The 25,870-nt window shown below is 47.1% G+C and overlaps 2 protein-coding genes across 4 annotated transcripts in view; one reads left to right on the top strand and one right to left on the bottom strand.

Annotated features, from left to right (window-relative positions):
* SEPTIN10 (septin 10) overlaps positions 1 to 1,881 on the bottom strand; it is a 51,822-nt gene extending 49,941 nt beyond the window's left edge. The window contains exon 1 of one of the 3 annotated variants that reach the window (XM_082357341.1): positions 1,731 to 1,881. In XM_082357341.1, coding sequence (XP_082213467.1) covers positions 1,731 to 1,757 — 27 coding nt within the window. In that variant the 5' untranslated portion in view covers positions 1,758 to 1,881. The remainder of the gene's footprint in view (positions 1 to 1,730) is intronic. The other 2 variants (XM_082357339.1, XM_082357340.1) reach the window with 2 other exon arrangements.
* Positions 1,882 to 2,219: 338 nt separating this feature from the next.
* Positions 2,220 to 25,870, top strand: part of SOWAHC (sosondowah ankyrin repeat domain family member C) — a 36,597-nt gene continuing 12,946 nt past the window's right edge. Inside the window, exons 1-3 of the mRNA XM_082357342.1 lie at positions 2,220 to 3,831; positions 9,590 to 9,715; positions 10,060 to 11,952. Of these exons, the coding sequence (XP_082213468.1) occupies positions 2,663 to 3,831; positions 9,590 to 9,715; positions 10,060 to 10,237 (1,473 nt within the window). The 5' untranslated portion in view covers positions 2,220 to 2,662 and the 3' untranslated portion in view covers positions 10,238 to 11,952. The remainder of the gene's footprint in view (positions 3,832 to 9,589; positions 9,716 to 10,059; positions 11,953 to 25,870) is intronic.

Genomic DNA, 25,870 nt, shown 5'->3' with positions numbered 1-25,870 from the left:
ACAAGCACATGAAAAGATGTTTAACATCACTAGCCATTAGAAAAATGCAAGTTTAAACCCCAATATATCATTACATACCTATCAGAAGGTCTAAATAAAAAAACAGGAGCACCAAGCGCTGGGGAGGATGTGGAGAAACTGATCTCGCATACATTGCTGTTGGGAATGAAAAATGGTGCAGAAACTCTGGGAAACAGTTTGGCAGTTTCTTATGAAACTAAACATGCAACTGTCATGTGAATCAGAGAACTGACGACTTACATCTTCCTCATGTAACATTACTAAAGCAGCTTTATTCATAACAGCCCAACACTGGAAACAACCTAGGTGTCCTTCAAACAAAGTGTGGTATATCCACCCCCTGGAGTACTACTCAGCAATTAAAAGGAACAAACTAATGATACTTGCGACACCTGAATGAACCTCCAGAAGACGCTGCTGAATGAAAAATACCCAATCCCCACAGGTTACACACTGGGCGATCCCATTATATAACAGTCTCGAAATGACAAACTCATAGAAATCACAGACTGCAGTAGTTGCTAGGGGCTAAGGAGGAGGTGGAGTGGAACGGAAGCGGCTGTGGCTACAAAAGGGCAGCGAAGGGCCCTGGGGCGAAGGAGAGCTCTGTCCTCACACAGCAGTGTCAGTGTCCTGGGTGTGCTCTTCACTGTGGTTGGCAGCGTGTTATTATTAAGGAAGACTGGGTAGAGGGTGCTGGGGAATTCTGTTACTTCTCACAGTTGCACAAGAATTTACAATTATCTCAAAAACTTTAATTAAAGGTAAACTTATTGCGAAATAAGCACAGCAACTGACAAGAAATCCACCATCAATTAAACGATTAAACTCTCTCCAGCTCAAGTTTAATTCTGAAGACTGAACTTCACTCTGAACCAAAGAGTTTAAAACACATTTTCCTCACCCACACGTGCACACAAACACAGCAACGGTAACAAGGCAGTCCAGACAGGAAAGCTGAGATCTCCCTAACGACAGGACACAGAGGAAAGAGACCTGGGCTGAATCAGGACAAAAACCCTTCTCCAGGCTCTATCAAACTGGCTGGGTGACTTGGGAACATCACCCAACCCCTCAGGTCCCCACAAGCTAAACTTTTAATCTGGGAGACTGCTTAGACCAGCACTTTTCAAACTTTTTGGTCTCAGGCCCCCGAAGAGCTTTTGTTTACAAGGATTACGACCACTGATATTTATAGTATCAGAAATTAAAACAAAATTTTCAGAAGGCAAGTGGTCCTTCCACAATGTATAGCGTCTGGAAAACTCCACGGCACTCACAAGAGAATGAGAGTGAAAAGGGCAAGGAACAGCTTGGAATGGCCGAGGACACAACTGTGACCATCCCACGGCTTACTCTGAAATGAGATCAGTGCATAAAAGAGACTTGAAAGGTACAGAACACCGAACAAATCAGCCACATCAGTTCTTTTAACGAAAAAGGGCGCCAAGGCGGGAGAAAAAGGCTCCAATCCCAAGGAGGTCGATACTGGGTAAAATGGGGGGCTTCTGAAGGCCTGGGAGGCCGAGTCCAGTGGGCCAGCCCGCCACCGGCCCGCTCTCGCGCGTTCGGGACCGTTACAGAAACCGCCCCCGCTTCAGACTCAACTTCGGGGAAGACGGGAAGCCCTGCGAAGCCTCGGCCGCCAGGAGGGGCCGTGGCAGGAGGGTGGGGGTCCCGGGGAGGGGGGCGGGGGATCGGGGACTCACCAGGTGCCGCGCCACCTCGGAAGACATGGTCCGGGCGGGGCTGGGCGGGCGGAGGGCCAGCGAGGCGGCTGCAGCCGGCCGAGTGGCGCGTCCGGCGGCGGAGGGGCGCTGGGGGCGGGACGGGACGGGGCGGGGCGGCGCGGGCGGGAGGGAGAAAGGGAGGAGCGGCGGTGGGGGGTCCGGCGGCCTCAGTGACGTGGAGGGCCGGGCGGGATGGCGCGAGGCGGGGTCCGGTCGGGAAGGGAGGGGAGCTGAGGGGAGGGGTCCCGCGGCCTCAGTGACGTGGGCGGCCGGGCGGGATGGCGCGGGGGGCAGGGGTCCAAGAGGGAGGGGAGGGGAGATGAGAGGAGGGGTCCAGTGGCCTCAGTGAGCTAGGGGGCGGGGCGGGCCGCGCGTCTCCACCGCGCCCAGATGCCGCGCGCGCGAAGCGGGCCTGTCACAGGAGTGCCCAGACCTTTTAGAGAACGACCAGTTAGTGCCGGGGAGAGAATGGAGCACACTCGGGACACGAGGAGAAAGACGCGCGGAAAAGCGCCGCGGCTTTTCTGACAGCCGGGGCGGGGCTGGAGCACAGATTGCGGCCTGAGCGGGCGCCGGAAGTGGGCGGGGTCGGGGCGTGTCCCCTGGCAGGAGCGGCCATTGCGGACCGCTCACGGTCCGGAAGTGGGTGGGGCCAGGGCGTGTTCTCCGGGGAGAGCACTGATTGCGGCCTGCGCGGGGACCGAAAGGGGGCGGTGCGGAGAGGAGCGGGGCCAGCGGGAGCGGTGAGGCGGCCAGTGCGAAGGCCGGAAGTGGGCGTGTCCGTCCGGCGGGGGCGTGTCCGCGGGTGCGGCCGGGGGGCGGTGGGGGCTAGTCAGGCCGCTGCGGCGCGCGAGGAGCCTGAGGAGGGGCTGGCCGCGTCGGTCCGGAGCCGGCCAGGTGCGCGGCCGCGCATGGAGGGTCCAGTGGAGTGCGGGGCCCGGGACCAGCCCGAGCTGGAGCAGCCCGTCGGGGGCGCCCTGGGCGGTACGCCCGAGCAGCGCGCCCGCTGCCGCCTCAGGGAGCCGGGGCACTCGGCGGCAGACCCCGCCGACCCCTCCGACCCCGCGGACGGCGCCCCGAGCGCGCCCCCGGGGAGGCGGCCCCGCGGCGGCCCCGCGGAAGAGGGCGCGCGGCCCGAGGTGCCTGGCGATGCGCCGCGGCCCGGCCGCCCCGCGCCCCGGGAGGCGGCGGGGGGCTCCCCGCAGCTGCGGCGCGGCCCCGGGGGCGCGGACGGCGCGGCGGCAGAGGAGGAGGGCGCGGGCGCGCTGACGCTGGACCCGCTGGAGCACGCGTGGATGCTGTCGGCCGCCGACGGCCGCTGGGACAGCCTAGAGGGGCTGCTGGCCTGCGAGCCCGGCCTGCTGGCCAAGCGCGACTTCATCACCGGCTTCACCTGCCTGCACTGGGCGGCCAAGCACGGCCGGCAGGAGCTGCTGGCACTGCTGGTGCGCTTCGCGGGCCAGCACCGGCTGCCGGTGAACATCAACGCGCGCACAAGCGGCGGCTACACCGCGCTGCACCTGGCGGCCATGCACGGGCACGTGGAGGTGGTGAAGCTGCTGGTCGGGGCCTACGACGCGGACGTGGACGTGCGCGACTACAGCGGCAAGAAGCCCTCGCAGTACCTGAGCCCGAGCACCGCCGAGGAGATCCGGACCCTGGTGGGCGCCCTGGACGAGGACGAAGCCGAGAGCGCGGCGGGCAGCGGGGGAGGGCGCTGGAGGCTCTCGAGGGTGCTGCCCTCGACCCTCATCTCCGGCAGGCTCTCGCACGCTCTGGAGGACGGCGGGGACCACCACCACCATCACCATCACCATCACCATCACCATCACCATCACCTGGCGGAGGGATTGGCTGCGGGCAAAGCGAAGGAGCCGGGTCGCAAAGCCTCGGGCAGCTCTAGTGGGCGGATGAAACCCAGACTCAACAAAATCCGCTTCCGAACCCAGATCATCCACACCACACCCTCTTTCAGAGACCCGGAGCAGCCCCTGGAGGAGGGGGAGGACGAAGAGGAGGACCGGTCTTTTAAAGGCCACTCATCCTCATTCAAATTGAGACCCAAGTCCAATGTATTCGGGTAAAAATGATTTCTTTTAGAACGTTCTAAGACTTGTTTGTCGTCTTAGGAATAGGGTACTAGGTGTAGACAAGGAAGTGAGACCAGAAAAGACTTAAGCTAAATGCTGCATTCTTACTTCGGGGGGTTGGAAAGGATGGGGAGGAATTCTCCTTAGCAGTATGGCTGCAGTGGATTTCCAAGCGATTCCTCAAACCTTGACCTAGGCCTCTTTTCCCCCTGCCACCCTTCTGCGCTGGAGTCCCTGTTTCTAGGGACTGAAAGTGTATCTAAATCAGGTGCTGAGTTGATGATTGAGGGTCCCTTTGATTGAAACATTGCCGGATACCATGCAGAGTAAGGAGCATTGCACATTCGTATCTGTTTTTCATAGTGGCGACTCTTCCAAGAGCAACAGGAAATGCAAATTGTAATGAAGCTGGTAGTGTTTGTAAGTGTGAACAAACCGACATACTACCCTGTGTTTTTACTAATTGCATTTGTTTTTTAAGATGCTACTGAAGGTCAGGTCAGAGTTGAAATGCACAAATACTAATTAGAGAATAATGTGAATACAATTGGGAATCTCTTGGTACCCTACTTGTAAGTAGTGTTCACCTCTTTTCAAAAGCAATTTCAGCTTTGGTCACTGAACTAAAGAAATAGGCAGCATTCACTTTTGAGTTAATCTGTTGTGTGGTTTCCTCTTAATTATCTCTAATACCACTGCACTTAGTATTAAGGTACATTATTAATAACTACACAAATTTTTATTTAAAGAAAACACTTTTAACAACCTGTGGTACTTTTAAGTAAATATTGCCTCTGGTTCTGATTCTCACTAACTTGTTTTGCTTTTCCAAAAGTCTGAATTTGTCGGAGTTTTTATTCTGGGGGTCATTTAACCGTTGGTTCTACTTGGCATGACCCTATTTGGCAGTGCTTAGAGTTGAATTGCCTACAGAAACTATTTCTGGTTTAGATTATTAACAAAAATTGACATAAATGTTAGTGAACTGATGCTTCTGTGAAGTAATTATTAAATGAACTTAATGATTCTCACATAAGGTACACTTTTTATTTTACTAATGAAATACATTCATAGTCTCAATACTTTGTAGCAATGTTTTACAAATGTTTAAAATACTCAATCTTTTCAATTTTCCAGTGTTTCCTTGAATCTATTAGAGACATGGAGTGAAGTTATTGGAAAGCTGGCTAGTAAATCTACCCAGTTAAAAATAGCACTTTATAAAAGGGAAAAGAAAATAGATGGGACTATTTCTATATTTAAATGCTGCTGGCTATTGAATCCCTTCACATATAAGTGAAAAAATATCGGTCATTAAAATTAAAGACTTGTTTAACTGTGGTTCTTAACTATATTTCGTTCAGATATGTTAGGGTGAGTGTCTTTATAATTATTGTTCAGTTTAACTCACAGGCATATTAAATTCACTTGTAACAAGATTCAAAACGACTTGTGGGAGACTAATTCCAAAACGTCCTTCTCCCTTGGTCTTTTTGGTCTCATAGTTGCTGAAATATAAGTATTGCAGCCTGTAGTGATGACAGAGTGAGTTAACAGATTGCAGAGTGAATGAACCAATACATGAATTGCACAGAACTGCAGTGTTTAGAGAGTTCTTAGATCTTTAATTTCCAAAGTTGTAGAAATTTGTAACAAGTTGGTCACACCTCTCTAGACAGCAATTGATTTCGTTTAAAGACTAACGAAAAACATTCACATAAAATATATAAACTATTGTCCATTTGTGTGCCTTTACTTTTGTTTTAGGATTATGGAAGTGGGATATGTACATTTGAGAAGCACTTTTATCCATACATGTGGGTGAAAATCTAATTTTGTATAAATCAAAATTAGGTTCCTTGAAGGTGAAAAGCAGTCATTTGTTCCGGATCATACACACATTGCCTGTATCTAGTGCGGGGTAAGTTGTAACTTCTCACTGAGTCTTCGGTTTCAAGGACGTGTGAAGCCAAAGTGAACCATAAAAACACTGCGGAACCACCTCCCCGTTCCACTGAACAGTCAGTGTTAATCTCTCAAATGTGTATGTTAGTGCCTAATTGCACAGAATCTATAATTTGCTAGATCTTTAGGGATTGAGTCAATACTTAACATGCTTTTCACATTAAAGAATTCAACTTTTCAGATAAAATATACTTTAAAATTTCAAAAATCATTCCTGGGGGAACTTCTAGCATTCCTTGTCATGATGTACTTGTGTGCAGTAAGTGCAGCATTTTCAGCTACTTAACTCTGTTCCTCTTATTTTTTCAATTTCTAAATTGAGATTATAAAAAGCAAGTGATTTGTGTAATTTGATGTTTGTGGAGTTGTGCCTACCATTAATGGAAATATGCACGCCAGTTACTCAGAGGTCGTTGATGTGAAACTGTGGTTAGAAAATCCAGGTGTGTCGGTGTGTTTCTTACAGGTGCACTGGACACTAGTGAATTTGTCACAGCTCTCTTCACTTTTATGGTGTATAAAGTGCAGCTAGCATATAAAACTTGAAAATATGGCACTAGTCTATTCATGCCTGAAATCTTGGAGTCCAGGATGCCTTGTCTCTTACTTTTCAAATAAGTGAAACTTTGGGAGTTTAGAATGTAAAATTTGTAAAGTTTGTTTTGTCAAAATAAAACGTTCACACTAGATTTTTCCTCTGAATTGTCTAAATCACTATAGTCCTTTATATTTTTACCTGTCTGGGGTTTTACATTTCGCACAATGCTTTTTGAAGTTTGCATCTATTTGATCCTTTTTCTATCCCTTAAATCACTGGCCGTATATCCTTAATTTACAGATAAGGGAATGAAGGTTGATGCTGTTCAGGGTCACAAAGTCAATGGCAGTAAGATCTCAAGACTTGGTGCTTTTCCACAACATTATCTTTTCTGCACTTTGAATTGCCAAATTTTGGCAAAGGTGCTGCAGTTGGGCACCAGCGGTGGAGGAATCAGCTTGGGGAGAGGGTAGTAACTCTACCACTACCTTAAAAAAAAAAAAATTGCAAATGAAGGGACCAACAAGGGATTAATCTCCAAAATATGCAAACAACTCATAGAGCTCAATATCAAAAAAAAAAAAAAAACCAATCAAAAAATAGGTGGAAGATCTAAATAGACATTTCTCCAAAGAAGACATACAGTTGGCCAAAAAGCATAGGAAAAGATGCTCAACATCACGAATTATTAGAGAAATGCAAATCAAAACTACAATGAGGTATCACCTCACACCAGGAAGAATGGCCATCATCAAAAAATCTACAAACAAATAAATGCTGGAGAGGGTGTGGAGGAAAGGGAATCCTCTTACACTGTTGGTGGCAAGGTAAATTGGTGCAGCCACTATGGAGAACAGTATGGAGGTTCCTTAAAAAACTACAATAGAATTACCATATGACCCAGCAATCCCACTCCTGGGCATATATCTGGAGAAAAGTGTAATTTGAAAAGATACATGCACCCCAATGTTCATTACAGCACTATTTACAATAGCCAGGACATGGAGGCAACCAAAATGTCCATCAACAGAGGAATGGTTAAGGAAGATGTGGTACATACATACAATGGAATATTACTCAGCCATAAAAAAAGAATGAAATAATGCCACTTGCAACAACATAGATGGACCTAGAGATTGTCATACTGAGTGAAGTAAGTCAGACAGAGAAAGACATATATCATATGGTATCCCTTGTATGTGGAATCTAAAAAGAGGGGTACAAATGAACTTATTTACAAAACAGAAATAGAGTCACAGATGTAGAAAACAAACATGGTTACCAAGGGGGAAAGGGGGGGCGGATAAATTGGGAGATTGGAATTGACATATACACACTACTATATATAAAATAGATAACTAATAAGAACCTACTGTATAGCACAGGGGACTCTATTCAGTACTCTGTAATGACCTGTATGGGAAAAGAATCTAAAAAGAACGGATGTATATATGAGTGTAACTGATTCACTTTGCTGTAAAGCACAAACTAACACAACATTGTAAATCAACTATACTCCAATCAAAATTAATTAAAAAAAAATTTTTAAACCCATGGCTCAAGCACACACCAGCTACCAGAAACCCTCCCTTCCCAGACTGGAGCTTAAGGAAGATGGGAATGCCTTTTTCCATTTTCTTGACTATCCATCAAGCATTGGACATTAATGAATGTAGCTTGCCTTTGATCGTTGTTTTAACCGGGTTCAGCAGGTGGCGGAGGGACTTGTGCATCTTTGCTGTAACTGTCCGCCATTGGTCCCTCTCAGGAAGGTCCTGCTATGATTGCTGCTGGGGCTTTTGGTTGTTGCTGTTAATTTATGACAGCTTACAAAACAAGATAAGTCGAGTTTCGGCTTCTAGAATGACTTCTTTCCTTAGAAGTACGTATCTTAAAAGGATTAATTGAGGAGTCCCCATGATTGTTTTGCTGAATACATGGTATTATTTAGAGTTTCTTGTAAATCAATCCTAAAAGTACTTGGGAATTTGCTGCAAACCAGTGTTCCTTCAATGATGAGTCCGATAGTTACTATTAGAGGGCTGGGAGGTGACCCTTCGTGAACCTGTTTTTCAAGCTATAGCAGCAGAGGTGTTTGCAACACTATCAGATTTTTTTTTTTCTGAAGAATACTGCTTTCATGTTACCAAACTTTTTTCTCCTCCATCTTCTCTTCAGAGGTCAGGTTTGTCTCAGGAAGTGACTTGCCCATTCAGCTGATAAAGTGTCTGCTTTTCCATATTTATCGGGGAATGAATGACAAGTGTCCCCACAGGCACAATGCCTGGCATGTCGAAGGTACACAATAAGTGTTTTGTTTTAATGGAAAACTCTAAGGAAATTTTTCATAATGTTGCATCACATGGATAATGTCAACAATATGCCTTCATTCCAACTGAATAAAGGCAAGAATTTTTCCTACAATGTGGCTCTACTGCCAGCCAACCCCTGCATCTGCAGCCTAGCCCAAGGAACAATCTATTCCAATCCTGGAGGTAAAATCGGCTTTATTAGGATTTTACTTTGTAAGCAATTTAAGAGATTTTCGACAGTAAATTTGATTATAAGAAGTTTTACCTTACAAGTTTATTCAAGTACATAATCCCTAGGAGAATCTGCTTTAACTGGCTTTAAATATTCTAAGTATTATCATGCATACAAATGACTACTTATTCTGTGAAACCATAAAAAGCAAGAGAATAGGGAGATGAAGTTTATTTCAGCTTAGAGAACTTTCTAATAATCATTTTAAACATGCCATGGACTGTCGCATAAGGTAGAACACTCAGCCTTTGGAAATATTTGGTCAGGGGTTACATGAGGACCTGAAAAGCTAAAACAGATCATTTTAAAGCACCCCTGTGACTGATGCGGTATTGAGAAACACTGCTCTAGGCCTTCCACTCTGACCAAAGTTTCAGCCCAAATTTGGCTGACTTAGAATGAAGTTTAATAGTAAAGTAGGATCATAAAAGTTTTTTGTTTTTTTTTTAAACCAAACTTTACGCTGCTCTGATCAAAGAACCTGGAAGTGCCTGTTAGAATATTCTTCTGGGTCTGTAAGAAACTTTGAGCTAAATACTCTAGAAAGATAATTGAGAATCCTTGAGATTTGTCCAGAAGTTTCCAATATTGATGAACGTGATCTTCAAGTTTTGTCTTCATCCATTCGGGCTGCTGAAACAGAATCCCATAAACTAGGTGGCTTGTAAACAACAGTTACAAGTTGAGTTTGTTTTTCACAGTTATGGAAGCCGGGAGCGCAAGATCAAGGCCCCGGCAAATTTGGTGTCCAGTGAGGGCCCGCTTCCTGGTTCACAGATGGCTGGCTCTTCCCTGTGTCCTCCCGCTGTCACGTCTGAGGGTCTCTGGTAAGGGCACTAATCCCGTCATTAGATGAAGCCCTCCAAAAGGCCCCACTTCCTCACACCATCAGCTTGGGGTTTGGGTTTCAGCACGAATTCTGGGGGACACAAACCTTCAGTCCATGACAGCTTGCATTCACCAGGCAGTTACTTGGTTGCAGTCAGCAGTTCCACGCCCTGCTGCAGGCTGAGTCGGCACCGAGGGAATTGAAAGCTGGCCGAGGGTGTTCTTCGGCTGTAAACACCGTCAGTTCTCCCAGGAGGCAGGCTGTGTACGCCAGGCAAGGTTTTAAGCACTTTATGAAAAGTAAGCTGTTTAATTCTCCCACCTCCCCCCGCCCCAACTCTAGCATCTCCGTTTCGTTGATGAGGAGTCCGTGGCAGAAACTGGCTGCTTGCCCAAGTTCACAAAGCGAGTTGGCAGCAGAACCTGGCCTTGAACTCAGGCAGCTGGGCGCCAGGCCACGCGGGGACCACGAGCTGTGCCACTTCTCTGGGAGCACAGAAGGCAGGGCTACCACCCTGTGATGCAGAGAGCGCACTGTCCCTGTGGAAGAAGAGACCAGACAAACCGCAGACAAGCACTAATGGGCGAGACAGATTGGACTTGCACACTTAATATTGTTTCCGCACAGGAAAAGAATAGAACTGGACTTTTGGGTGTTCGGTCCTTTCCATCTCACCTAGGGTAAAATTCATCTGCGGTGGGAAAGAACATCTCCTTAGCTCCCAGTGGTGGAGTTGCCAAAATGTGCAGGGTGTGGTTATGTTTTTCTCCTTCCTCTCCCCCAACCTCCACCGACTTGTCTGAGCACTTGAGCTCTAGTGGAAGGGCCCATTCTGCATAATCCTGGGATTATAGGTGGACCTGGAGGAGAACCACCAACACGGCAACCACTTTCCTTACCATAAATTTCTAAATTTGTAACCCACTAATTCCGAATTTTGGAATCTCATTTTGGAATAGGCAGACGCTTGCCTTTGCTCTACTACAAAGGGTGATGGTTGAAGATGGTTGAATGTCTTTAAGAACATAATCTTTTTTTTTAGAAGGTAATTTTCTCTTTTTTTTAATAGATTTATTTAATTAATTAATTAATTTAGTTTTTTGGCTGCCTTGGGTCTTTGTTGCTGCACGCTGGCAGCAAGCTGGGGCTACTCTGCCTTGCTGTGCGCGGGCTTATTATTGCGGTGGCTTCTCTTGTTGCAGAGCACGGGCTCTAGAGCGCAGGCTTCAGTACCTGTGGCCCACGGGCTTAGTTGCTCCGCGGCCTGTGGGATCTTCCCGGACCAGGGCTCGCACCGGTGTCCCCTGCGTTGGCAAGCGGATTCTTAACCACTGCGCCACCAGGGAAGTCCCAAGAACAGAATTTTTAAGGATATCTCCTCATTGCTTGCAAACTACTCTTAAAAAATGAGTTGCTACAACTTTGATACCCAATTAACTATGCATGAACTTCAAATGAATAAAAATGCCTTGCTTTAATTTACTATTTTTATATTTAAAAAAATGTATACTCATGGACAGTTAGAAGAAGAAAGGGCGAAAAGTAAAGACGACTCATTTCTCCGCCATTTCCATCCCCGCGTAACTCCAGCTAACGGTTCCTTCTATACTTTTGGGTATTGGACTTTTCTTTAATTCAGGCTGGCCTGTCTCCCTGATTTAAAATGATTTACCCAGTTTTTGCTGGGTTATACGGAATGCAGACGTTGAAGAAGTGAGAAAAAGCTAGTATTGACCTTCCCGCCCCGGGGCGCCCTTGCAGCGGGAGGCGTGCGCACGCCCCGCCCCAGGGCTTCCGCCGCCGCCGCCCGCGTGCCGGCTTCCGGCCTCCGGCCTCGCTTCCGGCCCCTCGCCGCCCACAGCAGGCCCTGTCCAGGCCCGGCACCCTTCTCCGAGCTGCGCAGGCAGCGGGCTCGCTTCCTGCCGCTGCCCCTCCCTGCCTCCCAACCCTGACCACTTGACAGTTTGCCGCCGCGCGCCCCCGGCTCCCGGGGCCCTGGTTTTCTGGCCCCTGTCTGTTCCCAAGAGCACATGGCTTCGTCTCGCCCCGCCATCCTGAACGTGCTTCTTCTCAGCAGCTGTTTGAAGACTGAGGAATGAATGGCTCTTCTGGCCACCTGGCCCTCCCGCCGTCTATACTTTGCCCACAACTTTGGGATCTTCAAGAAGGGGACGCATCTGGAGCTGCTTTTCCTCAGACCTGGGCTGCGTGGCGCTGGTGGAGAGCTGCTAGGAGGTGAGTCCGGGGTCTGTGTGAGGCCATGTTGTCCATTTAAAAGCCATCCCACCCTGGTTATCTTCCCCAGGGCCTTGCCCAATGCCTGTTCCTGGGAAAGTTCCTTCCAGGAGAGGTAACGCGTTAAACCTTAATCGCCACTAGAAAACCGTGCATTCCTTGATCAAAAAGCTGGAAAACCACCTTCAAAACAAATTTAGCGTCCTGAAAAAACTCCACAGCAAGATTGGTAAGGTTGGGGTGGGGAGAGGAAAGGAGAAGGGAGAGAGGACCCAGGAGAGCCTGAGGTGGGGAGCCCTGGGTGGCGATCTTCTCCTGCGCCATCTTTGTGCCCGTTTAAGTCTACAGACATATGACGGTCGCCCTTCTTTGCACCATCAGGGCTCGGCGTCCCCTGTCAGTCTGCAGGCTCCAGGAGGGAGGCTCTGCATCCCCTTCTCTGGCAGCTGTTTGCATCGAAGTGTTCAAAGGAGACCATGGGGGCCTGGATGTGGTCTGAGGCCAAGATGAAAACAACGCCTCGGTTCAGCCCATCCTACAAAACTGTTTTGCGGGAACCTCCCCTGGGGATGTTCCTGGCGGTCAGCTCCTCCTTCCTCCCTGGCGGGGATAATAGACTCTGCCCCGGGTGACCCTTCTGTTTGCGGCGGGTTCCACGCACTTCCTGCCGTCTCTTGCGTGAACACAGGCATCTGTTTATTCAGGTGTGGGCTGTGTTGAAATTAAGCCCTTAACTAACTGCGGAGCAAGTGAACAGAATAGGGGAGTATTTAAGCGAAATGTTGCTGGGGGCGAGGGGGACTTTAAACCACCACCATGTGCCTTTCGTTCGAGGTGAATTCTGCCACTAGTACAGGATATTGAGGAGGGAATCCCTAACACCAGTGGAAAGTCGGGCAGGCTAGACCTTGAGGTCATTTTAATTAGAAACTTGTGTGATAGAGATGCTTATTCTCGCGCTCCAGAAACCTAGCTGCAGGTCACGCTCTGTGTTCGCTAACCCCAGGACCTATGTTGAAGCAGACATTTGTCAGCCTAGTTTGAGTTTGCTAAATAGAAATGAATTGCACTTGTAACATCTTGTAATTCAGATTTTTCATCAATTCATGTTGATCTCACCCCCAATTAGTATTGCTTTTAGTATTTTAAAATACTTACTTAGATATAATTGACTCATGAAAAACCTACATTACTTTCTCCTTGAAAGCGACCACTATTTCTTTACAACTGGAAAATTGATCTGTCATTTACTTGCCATTTAAACGTAGGCAGCTATGTATTTTGAGTTTCAGTAGTTCATCTATAAATTGGAGGTGATAAATCCTGTATGTACAGCCCATCACACTTAGTGGTTTTGAGATTCAAATGATATATCGTGAGGACGGTTTAAAATACTAAATAAAGTACTGACCACATCACAAGTGGAATTAAAGCAGGAGTTCTTTTTCCCTCTTTTCTCCCCAAATCAGGCTGTTTTCTTCCTCTTCTAAAATCATAAAAAGGCATAGGGTGATGTATACCAAATTAAATCTGATCTTTACCTCTGGGGAAAAGGAGAACGAAATGGAGAAACCTAACTGTATCTATGGAGTTTTGTTTCTTTAAAAAAATCTGAATCAAACATAGCAAGATGTTTAAATATGATAAAGCTGGGTGATGGGTAGACGTTTACTATATTTCTCTATATGTTTGGAATATTGCACAAGGGAAAAAAGAACAAGACAGGCATTCTTCGGTCTTCTGTGTCATGGCACTTCCGTTCTCCCTCACTGTGCTGCTTACCTGAACTCATTCACGATAAAAATCTAAGTGATAAAGCATGGCCGTCCCTGAGACCCGGCGAGATTGCGCGGAAGAGGCCACGGCAGGAGCAGCAGCGGGCAGAAGGGGAGCGGGCTGGTCTGCGGGCGGTCACACGACTCCGCTGCGGCCCCGTCCAAGCCTCACGTCCCTCCCACTCACAGCTACGCCTGTCAGACCCGCAAATCTGCGAATTTTACTTAGACTGGCTTCCAAACCGCTGCTCGCAGGTTAGGAAGCTCAGAGTGGGGTGTGGGCTGCGGTGCCGTGTCACCCACAGGCAGGCTGGCCGTGGGGTTCCTCCGGGAGCAGAGTCTTGGTGCGGTCCTTAGCCTCGGGATGCTAGCGCCGTGTGGAGGCACCCATCCTTGGCGTGGACGCGGCTGGGGCAGCGCGGGCCTGGATCCGCAGCTGAGGCAAAAACCCAAACTTCTGTATGGAAGTGAAGAAAATGCTTACGGAAAGCACTCAAGTCTATGTATACGCTGATGACTTTTCAGTAAACTCACCGCAGCAGCTGTGTAACGGGTCACCCAGAATGAGACACAAGGCGACACCAGCCCTAGAAAACCCTCTCGCGTCCCTTCCGGTCACTGCCCTCCTCGCAAGGGCGACCCTCTCCGGGCTCGCGACTCTGATGACAAAGATTCATTTTGACTGTTTTGTACTCCTTGTGTCTGACTGTTTTGCTCAACAGTATTTGTAAGATGCGTCCATGTTCTCGCTTATGGTGGCAGTTGTTTATTCTCCTTGCTGTGTAGTTGTGTGACTGTAACAGTTTCTCTCTTCTCCTGTTGATGTCGATGCGCGCTTCTGTTCGGGGCCGCGTGAGCTGTGCTGCTGTTCGCGGGCGGCTGTGTGATGTGAAGCGCTGGTCCTGGTGCGGCGGCGGCGGCGGGGCCCGACTTCCTGGTTCTCCGTCTTCCGGGCGGTGAAGACGGGGCGGCCCCATGGTCCTCTGTTTGGTGGTTTTCTGGGAGGGTCCTCAAAGCACGGCCTGCGGTCGTCCCCTAACACTCACGAGGCCCAGGGGACGGCAGGGGTCCCCTTTCCTGGTTTCTGTCACAGGCAGCTAATCACTAACCATTAAAAAAGGGTGTTTCCTATTTTCCCGAATGTGGCCACATCGGTTTACACATGTACGCTTCCCTCACTATGTCCACATTCGTATTCTCATACTTTCTGCTAAACTCATCCTTTTTCCCCCAAAGCTGTCTGCCTTTTTTTTTAATGTGCTAATTATTTTATTGTTTTAAATTACATGGATTTTCTTTCTTTTCTCTTTTTTTCTTTATTGAAATATAGTCGATTTACCGTGTTGTGCCGATCGCTGCTGTACAGCAAAGTCTGTCTGCTTGCTTTATACCTTTTTCTGTTTCACACGTTTCACCAACATGACGACGTGCTACCTTTGCACAGCGGCACAGCTCAGGTGGTTCATTCAGTCTACTTTTTTTTTTTTTTTTAATGTAGGAGAAGGTAGCGCTTTCACAGTTTGTAGTGTAATGCCAAACTTTTTCTTACTTTTTAAAAAAAATTTAATTAATTAATTAATTTATTTATGGCTGTGTTGGGTCTTCGTTTCTGTGCGAGGGCTTTCTCTAGTTGTGGCAAGCGGGGGCCACTCTTCATCGCAGTGCGCCGGCCTCTCTTGTTGCGGAGCACAGGCTCCAGACGCGCAGGCTCAGTAGTTGTGGCTCACGGGCCCAGTTGCTCCACGGCATGTGGGATCTTCCCAGACCAGGGCTCGAACCCGTGTCCCCTGCATTGGCAGGCAGATTCTCAACCACTGCGCCACCAGGGAAGCCCCAGTCTACTTTTAAACCGTAGATATTTTTAAACCTTAAAAAATTTAAGTGAGATCATTATTCATTTCCCTCTAGAGGAATCTCATGTTCTTGGCAAGCAAGTTGGCAATTATGTGTCCTACTAAATATAAATCCTACTGAATAGCTACTAGCAAATACAAACATTATTTGCCCTAAAGTAGTTTTTGAAAGATAAATTATACTGATTTTTTATTTTACTGGGCCTTATTTTCCACAAGCTTGAAAAATGATAAATCTCTACCTTAATATAAAAATTAGCTTTATAAATATTTACTAAATAGAGAATTTATTTTAAAATCTCAATCCCACTTGGTACTAATTTGAGTGTTAAGTATGAAAATATTTGTATAAGTGTGTATGTGTATATATACATTTTTGCTGATATTTATTCATTAAAAGTCGTTCTGAGCTCATACAAGGAGAGCAGCAGTGTGCTTCCCCCATTGAGGAAACAGTGATCCAGGGTCCCAGGCTCTGCCCTTAAGAGACCCAGTCAGAAGTGAAACAGAACATGCCCCCAAACAGCTGCAGTGCAGGAACGAATAAGAAGAACATCTATGTGGCTTACACAGACACGGTGATGCTGAGGTTTAGAATGCTGACTGAAAAAAATTACACAGCCTGAAAGTTGAGAGTTCTGTTTTATTTGGCAGATGTTCTTAGGACCTCAGGCCCGGGAGGCAGCATCTCAAGTAACCCTGAGAGAACTGCTCCAAGGAGGCGAGGGGAGAGCCAGGTTATATAAAAGTTTTGCAACAAAGGACAGGTAGTCTGAACATCAAAAGATTATTGTTAAGTAAAGAAAACCAGATATCTCAAAGAATTTAGCGCTTTTCTCTGTATGGGAAGATGCAAGAGTCTGGGCTCACTGAAATCATTCCTTTGATATGCACCTCAGCTCTCTGGGGCCGGTATCCCCTGTTTTCACATCCCGAGTTTCCTCAAGGCTCACCAGAGTGGCTGCAGTCTGATGGCTGCTAGATGGCAGGTATTCTTTGTTTCCTTCCTGAGTCCCCTCAGGGTGCACCAGCTCATGGTTGGAGGGCTGCAATTGCTGATGACTGTGACATCCTTTCTTTACTGATATGGCGGGCAATATTTTATTTCTCAAAGAGATGAGATCATTTCCATCTGGAGGATCAGGGGAGACTTGTGGGGTAACAGCTAAAGATGTATAAGGATGGAAAGTTTCCAAGATTAAACACTTGAAATATATATTTTGAAAATACCCTGAGAGCACTGGTTCTCTGAAGGTTGTGTGAACTGCTGACTCGTGGTCATCGTCGGATTGCAGGTACCATCTCTTGCAACTCTTGCTGTCCACATATGATGTTAACGCAAGTTCATGTGCCCGATGTACAGTGAGGCCAGACAAACTGAAAGGTCGGAGTGTGGAGCAGAGAAAGGTTTATTGCAGGGCCACGCAAGGAGACGAGGTGGCTCTTGCCCTGAAAAGCCTCAAGCTCCCTGAAGGGTTTCAGCAAAGCCTTTTTAAAGGCCAGGAGTTGGGGAGGGGGGGGCGGTGTCGCAGGGTACGTGATCCGCTCGTGCACGATTCTCTGATTGGCTGATGGTGAGGCAGCAGGGTGATGTCACAGGGGTCACAGTATCAGCCCTGAGGCTCCAGGAGGCCTGGGGCTGCGCGCTCATGATCATCAAGTAGTTCTTCCATTTGAGGTGGGGGGGCAGTTCCCATCTGCAAAACAACTCAGGAGTGTGCATCGACTACTGTTATCCAGGTACTTCAGAGAGGAGCTAACGCAGAGGATATGGGGAGGGCCTGTCCCGGGAGGGCCCCAGAGGGTCCTGCTCGGTTACAGTCAAACAGCTGAGACAAGGGACAGTCATGTTGCCACAGAGCTAAGACTCAGACCTAAGCCTACAGAGTTTCAGCTTAATACTATTGCCTCCACTTAGACTATTTTCTATGGTTTGGATGAATTACCCTTTCTTATAATGGAGTATTTTGAGAAGAAGTCATTCGTAGTCCCAAATCTTTTTAGAAAGTGAGCTCAATATACAGATATTAATTCATAAGTTTGATGACATCTGTCATAACTTGCCAAATCCTTAATTTGGGAAACCCTAGATGTATGTTGACTTGTGTCCTAAGTCCCACCACTGCTAATATGAGGGTTGAAAATCAAGTGCTCAGGAAAGAAGCTACAAGTTCATTAAGGCATTGGTGATCATTTTTGCATAATAAAGATTGTTTCTGGTCTTTGTCCTGGGTTCCTGGCATGAACCTCTAAAATCCCTCGAAATTTCCTGAGTGATAGTCTTTGTTATGCTAATGGAGTGACCCCTGGTGGGTCCCTAGACAGGTTCAGGATGGGAGCTGGTCACCAGAAAGGCCAACCCTGTGATTAGAAGGTTGGGACCTTGAACCCCCTGACCTTTGGGGGAGGGGATTGGGGCTGGAGATCGGGTTCGGTCACGTGACCAGTGATTTGCTCAACCCTGCCCACATAATGAAACCCCAGTCAAAGTTCTAGACGGACGCCCGGGCTTCCCCGTTTGGTGTGCAGGGAGGGAGAGAGGGCACAGAAACTCTGCATCTGGGACTCTCCCTGATCTTGCCCCCGTGTGTCCTTTAAAGTAACACTGCCCTCCTAAGTCTCGTGCTTCCTGAGTTCTGTTAGCTGTTCTAGTGAACCGTCAAACCTGGGAGGGTCACGGGAGCACCAAGTGTGCGTGGGGCAGCCTGCGGAGGACCCCGCCCTGCCCGTGAGGCCCACGCTGACCCCAGTGGCTGGAACTAGGTGTGGGCAGCAGCCAGGTGGGAGGAAACAGGTGTCACGTTATCTCTTCAGTACGTGCTGTCCAAGGTGAAGTACACAGGCACCATTTTGGATTTCTTTCCATTCCAGTTCCTTTCGGCTCCAAAATGACAAATGATATTATTTAGTTATTTATTTATTTAATTTCATTTTATTTCACTTGGCTGTCCCACACGGCTTGCAGGATCTTCCCGACCAGGGATCGAACCCAGGCCCCTGCAGTGAAAATGTGGAGTCCTAACCACTGGATCTCCAGGGAATTCCCTTCCAATGACATATCACTGACAGTTTACATAATCCAGATCTAAGCACAGTCGTGGTGGGCCATGTGAGCGCTTACAAGATCAAGAAGGAATGTTATCTTTTAAGGAGTTGTCTTGTTGATGCTGGGAGAATGTTACTCTTTGTGCTTGAGCAGGTATTTCTGCTGATGGGGAGCTTTGGTGGATGCCTAATGCAGATGCACGATGCACAGGGAGGGGAGAGAGGAGGCCAAAGGGCAGAGAAGAATTTTTTATGTTTAAATTTTTCTTGTCTTGCCATAAAATATGAATTTTATTTCACACTGGTAAACAATCATGATCATCTCTTTCTCATTAAATATTGCATTGCTGATACATTTGCTTATTTTGTCATCTGCCAGCGCCCACTTGCACATAGGCTATGGCAAGAGGCTAAATGTTATTACCAGTTTATGGAGAATCCTGAAACTGATGATGTTTTATCCTAAGTTTTTCTGAAATTGCAAAAAGAACAGTTTTTGACTGTGATCGAGTTCTTTAATCCACTTTACACAACTTCAGTGTTTAGCAGAAGCGAGATAACTATTTGGCATATCGTATTTTAAAGGTTTTTTTTTTTTTTTTGATGTGGACCATTTTTAAAGTCTTTATTGAATTTATTACAGTACTGCTTCTGTTTTATGCCTTGATCCCTTGGTCCCGAGGCATGTGGGATCCCAGCTCCCGGACCAGGGATCGAACCCTCATCCCCTGCACTGGAAGGCAGAGTCTCAACCCCTGGACCCCCAGGGAAGTCCCTCAGATTTTAATCGTTTATTTTTCAATGCTCCGACCTTGTCAAGTGGTGGGTGAGGACGTTTTACCCAGTGCTAACCGGTGGAGCCACACAGCACATCCTGAGAGGGAGCTGCACCTGGACTGGGCCGTCTGACCCTGTCTGAGCTGAGGAAGAAACGGAGATGGGGAGAGACAGTGGAAACCAAAAGGGAAGACGGGTGGTTCTCACTCCCGTGGTGGGTGCCAACTGGAGGTCATGCCCTTCGCTGCTGCTAAGTCATAAACGTGGATGAGACCCAGTCTCTACTCTCCCTACGACTGGAAATTGATACGTAAACAAAGAATCGTACTGCAGTTATTACGAATCCGATGATAGTTTAGAATTCTCATGGTTTCTTATTTCACTGAGAAGGGCATACCAAGATACAGTTTTCCTGTTAACAATTATTATACATCAACTCCTGATACGATGCACTAGAAAAACACATGGCTGCTACGAAATCTCTGCCAAAGGTGCATGACCTGAACGGAGTCACTAGGAAACAGCTGACCAACCCAAATGGAGGGACTTTCTACAGTGTACTGAAATGTAGTCTTAAAAACTGTGAAGCCTGTGAAAGACAAAGACTGAGAGCTGTTCCAGGTTAAAGGAGACTCAAGAAATACGACAGCAAGTGCAGCACAGGAGCCAGGCTTTTCTTTTGCTGAAAGGACGTTATTGATGCCGCAAGCTCAGTTTCTGTGTGCACCGGTGCTGAATCAAATCTCGGAGAGAGTTTTGGGTGAAATAGAAAAGGAGAGCTTTATCACTTTGCCAGGCAAAGGGGGACACAGCGGGCTCCTGCCTTGAAAAACTGTGTGTCCCCCTCCTTGGAGAAGAGAGTGGGAAGTTTTATAGTAATTGTTCAAAGAGGGCGTGGTCAGCTCGAGGACACTCTTCTGATGGGCTGGTGATGAGGTAATCGGGAGTCGGCATCATCAACCTTCAGGTCCAGCTGGTCTGGGGTCTACGTGCTTGTGGGCAGCATAACTTCGTTAAGTTAATCGTTAACTTCCGCCACCTGCAGGGGGTTTCAGTATCTGCAAAACAGCTCAAAGATATTGTTGTGTCTCTCTGTTGATGGGGAAACAGGACCCTGCCCCAAGGCTGCTCTTGACTGTTTGTTTCTCCCTGGTCTCACATCCCTTCCCTCCCCTAATTAACAACTGCTTGAATCTGCCCATTGGAACTCAGGGTAGGTCACGGGGGCTGGAAGAAGTCTGTTTCCTGTGATCAAAGAAATGGGGGGCGGGGCGCCTTCCCTGGTGGCACAGTGACTAAGAATCTGCCTGCCAATGCAGGGGACACGGGTTCGAGCCCTGGTCCGGGAAGATCCCACATGCCGAGGAGCAACTAAGCCTGTGCGCCACAACTACTGAGCCTGCGCTCTAGAACCCGCAAGCCACAACTACTGAGCCTGTGTGCCGCAACTATGAAGCCTGTGTGCTTAGAGCCTGTGCTCTGCAATGAGAAGCCACCGCAATGAGAGGCCCCTGCTCACCACAACTAGAGAAAGCCCGCGTGCAGCAATGAAGACCCAACACAGCCAAAAAAAAAACACAACATACTACTATTTAAAAAAAAAAAGAAGAAAAGAAAAGAAATGGGGGACACAGAAAGGCTTTGTGCCCAGGAGCCCCACAGGGCCCTGCTCAGTATCATTATTAAGCTAAATTGGCCAAATCTGAATAAGGCCTGTAGATTATAATGGTATTGTGTGATGATAATTTCTTGGTTTTGGTCTTTGTTCTGTGGTTATGTAAGAGACTGTCCTTGCTTCCGGGAAATACACACTAACTATCTGCACTTAAGGACATCATGTCTGCAACTTACTCTCATATGATTCAGGGAAAGAAGCAAGAGACAGAGAAAGTCAGGGCAGGTGTGGCAAAATGTTAACATTTGAAGAATCAGGACAAAAGATGTATGGAAATTCTTTGTGCTCTTATTGCAACTTACAGTTTTTTAAAAAAGGTAACAGAATAAAACTATTATTCAATGAAACTATTATTCAACTATTATTCAAACTAAGATAAAGCATTTCAGGTATTGGTAGTACTCACTAGAAGCAGGTTAAGTCCATTTAAAGTGGAAGACCCTGGGTTGCTCTCTGGAAACATGAGATTTAATATTCCCTGGAACTTCCTTTTTTATGTCCCATAAATGCAAACTCAAGTTCCAAATTCCTCACCAGGTGTGCAAGTCATGTGTTTGGACTGAGTGTTTTGTTACGTTTTTCCTGAGCCTGCTTTTGAAGGCACCTCCAGAGTGGGACTAAGCCACCTGCCAAAGGTGACAGTGACAGGACTGGGCCTCCTGTGCAGCCTCTTCCGTTGACTCGTTTAAAAATCAGTCCAGCGCTTCCCTGGTGGCGCAGCGGTTGAGAGTCTGCCTGCCAATGCAGGGGACACGGGTTCGAGCCCTGGTCTGGGAAGATCCCACATGCCGTGGAGCAACTAGGCCCGTGAGCCACAACTACTGAGCCTGCGTGTCTGGAGCCTGTGCTCCGCAACAAGAGAGGCCGCGATAGTGAGAGGCCCGCGCACCGTGATGAAGAGTGGCCCCCGCTCGCCGCAACTAGAGAAAGCCCTCGCACAGAAACGAAGACCCAACACAGCCATAAATAAATAAATAAATAATAATTTTAAAAAAAAATCAGTCCAGTTAGACTTAGCTTTCACAAATGTGTTAATCAAATCAGTTCCTGAGTCCCCATGTACTGTATAGTAGGTTTACACAGTGGTAAAAAAATGTTTTAATGGAATGTCAGCAACAGGGTTTCCTTTGTTTAATTCTCATTTAGATTCTTTCTAAAAATGTTTACTTTCTTTTTTAATTAAAATTTATTTGACATATAACATTGTATAAATTTAAGGTGTACAACATGTTACTTTGATACATTTATACATTGTAGCGATAATTAGCAGCTCTATCACATTGTATAATTATCTTTTCTTTTTAGTAGTAATATTTCAGGATCCCTTTCCCAAAAGCAGGTGAACTCCAGCCAGGGTGGAGCTGATGACTCACTGTGGTCCACAGCAGGGCTTTTTAGTAGTAGTTGAACTTAAGAATCATTTAGTTCTTAGCAGAACTGATGGTTATAATACGCTATTGCTGTCTGTTAGATTCTTTTAATGGCTCATTTATGAGGGCTTGGTCTCACAACTAGGACTGGTTCTCCTAAAAAGCACTAAACTGTTAAAAACCACTAAAACTGTTAAGAAACAGTTCAAATGCCTAGGGTGTTGCATTGTTGAGATGATGTTCTTGTAAGACTCCCTGTTTCTTCTGCCAGCCCTTTGCGACGGTGTTTCTTGCAGTAAATAGAGGCTGGAGACTTTTTCCCACCTCCAGTGGTGCTTCCGTCATGTTCCAAACAGAGCCTGGACCCAGAAGATGACGCTGCTGGCCAAACCCCTTCCCGGCAGACACGGAGCAATCTAGCACAGCACCCCTGGGTTTTCTCTCCAATATTCGTGGAAAGAGGAGCTTGTTGCCCAACGCTTAGGACGCTTCTGTTGTCACATCGACTGTTCACGTCAAATTGGTTTCATCTGCAGCATCTCTCCCTTTGTATGGATTCATTCAGATTTTTTCAAGTGTATTTGTTCTCTACCTTCTGAATTGAAAGAGTATTTGTACTCAGTGATGGATTTAAGCATTAGGCCAAATCTGCTCGAAGAAAAAACCAGACATTTCTCCAGAGTCTTCTGCAGCCTTCAGTGAAACAGTGATCTGACTTCGGAAACTCTGTGAGGGAATCAGTTGTAATCTAGAGGCTCTGACCTGCCTTTTACACAAGGTCATTCATGTTTTCTAACAGTGCAAGGTTAAGAGGGAAAGAGAACCCAAGGAACTTCCTGCTCTTTTTGTTGTTGTTGTTGTCATTGGGGGTGTGTGTGTGCCAAATCTAGCCTGATGGCTGAGCTTTTTTTTTTAATATAAATTTATTTATTTATTTTTGGCTGCGTTGGCTCTTCGTTGCTGCGCGCGGGCTTTCTCTAGTTGCGGTGAGCAGGGGCTACTCTTCGTTGCGGTGCGCGGGCTTCTCATTGCGGTGGCTTCTTTTGTTGTGGAGCACGGGCTCTAGGCACGTGGGCTCAGTAGTTGTGGCTCGTGGGCTCTAGAGCGCAGGCTCAGTAGTTGTGGCGCACGGGCTTAGCTGCTCTGTGGCACGTGGGATCTTCCCGGACCAGGGCTCGAACCCATGACACCTGAATTGGCAGGCGGATTCTTAACCACTACGCCACCCGGGAAGTCCCTATTTATTTTTTTTTAATTAATTTTGATTGGAGTATGGTTGCTTTACAATGTTGTGTTAGCCTCCACTGCACAACAAAATGAATCAGCCGTACACATACAGATATCCCCTCCCTTTTGGACTTCCGTCCCATTTAGGTTACCACAGAGCACTAGGTGAGTTCCCTGTGCTAACAGCATGTTCCCATCAGTTGTCCATTTTATACATAGTATCAGTGAGGAACTTCCTGCTCTTAAAGGGCTGGGAATTTTCTTTTTTCCTGCCCTCTGTTTTTTTCTGAAAGGGTGCATTAAGCATAATGGAGGGTTCACAGGAATACTTAGGAATTATATGATTCCTTGTGTTTTCAAAGCCCGAATCTCACAACAGCTCTGAACAGGAAGCATGTATTACAGGATCCCTTTCCCCAAAGCAGGTAAACTGTAGCCAGGGCGGAGCTGATGACTCACTGCGTCCACGCAGGCCTTGTCTCCGCAGTCTGTTCCCACCCCCAACTCCCGCTGCGGGCTGCTCCTGTGAATCGGTCCCACTCGGCCCTTTCTACATGGGGCTTCAGATGCCTGCTCTCTGTTTCCATCCTGTGTGACTGCTGTTTACTGAACAGTTATTCCAAGTCCTCAAGCCTAGAGACTGAAGCATCTGTTTTTCTAAATCATACCCAGGTGTGGCGGGAAGGACTGACTCAGACGGCGCCCGTCCACACCCGCCTGGATCCTGCTTCCAAAGCAACCTGAAAATCTTATGGCACTTAGAGGCGGTTACTTTTATATGGGGTTTACCAATGGCTAGAAATTGAGGCTAAATCTTCTAGAATTACCTTAAAAATAAGATGGGGAAGAAAGGAAATACTCGGGATGCCTAAGAAGTATTTAATATATAACTGGAAATAATGGCTTCCAAACATGGGTTCAGCTGGGTATACACCCAAGAGAATTGAAAGTAGGGACTTGAAACAGGTATTTGCACACCAGTGTTTATCGCAGTGTTATTCACAATAGTCAGAAAGTGGAAGCAACCCAAGTGATATCAGTGGATGAATGGATAAACATGATGTGGGCTATACATACGGTGGAATATTATTCGGCCTAAAAGGGAGTGAAATTCTGACACAGGCTACAACATGGATTAATCTTGAAGACATCATGCTAAGTGACATAAGCCAGACACAAAGGGACAAATACTGTATGCTTCCACTCATGTGAGAGCCCTAAAGGAGCCAGAGTCACAGAGACAGAAAGTAGGATGGTGGGGGCCAGGGTCTGGGGGAGGGGGGACTGGGGAGCTGGAGTTTAACGGAGACAGAGTTTCAGTTTTGCAAGATGAAAAAGTTCTGGAGACGGAAGGTGGTGATAGTTGCTCAACAATGGAATGTACTTAATGCCGCTGAATTGTTCACCAAAAAATGGTTAAAATGGTAAATTATATATATATATAATATATTATATATATTTATCACACTAAAAAAATATGGATTAGGGAACAAAGGGACAGCAGTCACGTAAATGGCAGGGTCAGGCTTTCCGTTTCTCAACCTTTCTTTCTTTTCCTTTGGCTATTTGAAATACATTTTAAAAAGGAATTCAGGGGCTTCCCTGGTGGCGCAGTGGTTGAGAATCTGCCTGCTAATGCAGAGGACACGGGTTCGAGCCCTGGTCCGGGAAGATCCCACATGCCGCGGAGCAACTAAGCCCGTGCGCCACAGCAACTGAGCCTGCGCGTCTGGCGCCTGTGCTCCGCAACAAGAGAGGCCGCGATAGCGAGAGGCCCGCGCACCGCGATGAAGAGTGGCCCCCACTTGCCACAACTAGAAGAAAGCCCTCGCACAGAAATGAAGACCCAACACAGCCAAAAACAAACAAACAAATAAATAAATAATTAAAAAAAAAAAAAAAGGAATTCAGATTATTAAAGGGAACTGAGTATTGGCCACTTAGTGAGTGATTGAGGGTATTTCAGCCAAAATGTTCAGCAGTATTGCAGCTGCTCTTTGGCAGCTGAACATTTGGGGCAGGCAGGAGTGTTCTGCCGTAAGCAGGAAATAAAAGCCCCTCGTGTTTGAACCAGATGGCACTTCACTTAGAGTCTGGGGGAAATCTGCTGAAGTTACCTGCTAAGGTCATAAGACACCATCTTCCCACGCTAAGCCCCGAGTGCCCCGAAGGCTGTCATCAGGTACTTGTTCTCTC

The sequence above is a fragment of the Balaenoptera borealis genome, assembly GCF_965194805.1.
Source record: "Balaenoptera borealis genome assembly, chromosome: 15".
NCBI lineage: Eukaryota > Metazoa > Chordata > Mammalia > Artiodactyla > Balaenopteridae > Balaenoptera > Balaenoptera borealis.
Note: the sequence above shows the minus strand (reverse complement) of the source record. Positions and strands in the feature narration are given on the sequence as shown.